This window comes from Pyrus communis, chromosome 13, assembly GCF_041283825.1.
Source record: "Pyrus communis isolate YQ-2024b chromosome 13, ASM4128382v1, whole genome shotgun sequence".
Taxonomy (NCBI): domain Eukaryota; kingdom Viridiplantae; phylum Streptophyta; class Magnoliopsida; order Rosales; family Rosaceae; genus Pyrus; species Pyrus communis.
The window spans coordinates 15,557,414-15,559,186 of NC_142577.1; the positions used below are offsets into that span (position 1 = coordinate 15,557,414).

At 36.4% G+C, this 1,773-nt stretch overlaps 1 protein-coding gene across 1 annotated transcript; it reads right to left on the bottom strand.

Annotated features, from left to right (window-relative positions):
• MYB305 (myb domain protein 305) lies at nt 1–1,254 on the bottom strand. The gene is made up of 3 exons (XM_068475423.2): nt 1,095–1,254; nt 619–748; nt 1–526 (listed from the first exon to the last, which is right to left on the bottom strand). The coding sequence occupies exons 1-3, from the start codon at nt 1,252–1,254 to the stop codon at nt 1–3; spliced, it is 816 nt and encodes a 271-aa protein (XP_068331524.2).
• Nucleotides 1,255–1,773: the final 519 nt, after the last annotated feature.

Below are 1,773 nucleotides of genomic sequence, written 5' to 3' on the forward strand. Positions count from 1 at the left end.
TCAATAAAAGGGAACGACCAAGTTGGTGAGCAGACTAGGTTTGCCTGTTGAACAAGCTGAAGCTGTGTTGAAATTACCATGGATATCATCCAAGTTCCACAAACCATCCCACAGATAATTGTCCTCATTAGTGGAGGCAGGTTCAGGCATATAGACATTGCCATGCAACATGGAGCAGAAGAATCCTTGCTCCTGATCAGCTGTGTTGGGGTATACAGTGGTAGTAGTAGTAGAGGTCTCCGAATCCAGCTTCACTTGAGACCAGCAGGATGGTATTTTATTGTTGTCATTTTCATCCAGTAAGGCCATGATTTTCTTGACATCTGCTTGATTAATCTGTCGCAACTGTTGCTGCTGCTGCTGTTGCTGCTGCTGGTGAAACTGTTGCCTCCTTAAAAGGCGATTTTTCGCTTTCTCGGAGGCATCAGAAGGCGCTTTCACTGCCTTTTTCTTGAAATGGGTCCTCCAGTAGTTCTTGATTTCGTTGTCAGTCCTTCCAGGCAAACTCCTTGCAATTGTTGACCATCTGAGTTTGTTTCAAATGACCAAATTAAGCCTTCATATAACAATAGAAAAAAGTAGCTAAAAATATAAATAATAAGTAAAACAAATATTTACCTATTTCCCCATCTTGCATGAAGATCTACAATGATTCTCTCTTCATGTGGAGTAATTTGCCCCCTCTTAAGGTCTGGCCTCAAATAATTCACCCACCTCAATCTGCAGCTCTTTCCATTTCTCTTCAGTCCTATATAATTATACAACAACAACAAAAAAAAATGTCAATCCCATTTATTCAAGGGAAGTTTAACGAAAAGCTTCTGGTACTGTTCATTTTAACGAAAAATCACATTTTTATACTAAAAAATCAATCATAGTACTATTCACTTTATTTTGTCCTTATTGTTAAAACTCAAAGTTTTCAAGCCTTTTTTATTAGTTTTCTTTTTATTTAATGGATACACACACACATATGTATGCACATAGGAGCACTCAAGACCTAACTGTAATCGGTTAGCAAGTTTAGTTGAGCTATAATATTTTTCGAAGGTCTAGTATATACAAAGAGTACTAGCTAGAATGGAGTTGCATACCTGCAAGCCTAGCGACAGAGTTCCATCTGCCTTCACCATGAACCCTCACATACTCAATAAGCAACCTATCTTCCTCAGCAGTCCAAGGCCCCTTTCTCCAACCCTCCTCTTCTATTAAACCCCAACCCATATGGTGACCTGCCATCATTCCCAAATACATGTGCGAAAGCTTAGCACAACTTTTGTGTTTTACTTTAGGTAATCGGTATGCTTGACCAAAGATGTTGTCTTCCAAATGGTGTGGTATTTTTGGGAGTGGTTGTTTGCATATTTATACATCTGCAGCATAAGCCCTCACTTGGTAAAATCCCATCAGTCAATTTGCTGTCGTTTTCAAAATCTTCCCTTTGCTTTCAACTATTTGAGGTATGATCTGATCTCTCACAAATATCAGTTTAATTTATTTATCTTTCTTATCTTTTAGAGATTCGAGAATTAGTTAATTATAATTAAAAAAAAAATTGTTATTGAGCATTTAAAAAAATTCATTGTGCACTCTCAAATTTTTATATGTAGAAAAAAAAATACACTTATGAAGACTGTACAATAAGATTATTAAAATATCAATAATATAATCCTAAAAAATATCTGTTGGCGCCTACATGCTATATGATCGTTATCCACTTCAACTTTATAAAATACAAGTGAACATTTGTTTAGAGAGCAGGAATTGGATTAC

What these genes read in the sequence shown, in the direction of transcription:
- MYB305 (XM_068475423.2), bottom strand. Translation starts at nt 1,254, where the DNA reads ATGTATTTGGGAATGATGGCAGGTCACCATATGGGTTGGGGTTTAATA. An exon ending in CTCTGTCGCTAGGCTTGCAG is followed by an intron (nt 749 to 1,094) that starts GTATGCAACTCC and finishes ATAATTATATAG; the next exon opens with GACTGAAGAGAAATGGAAAG. An exon ending in CATGCAAGATGGGGAAATAG is followed by an intron (nt 527 to 618) that starts GTAAATATTTGT and finishes AAACAAACTCAG; the next exon opens with ATGGTCAACAATTGCAAGGA.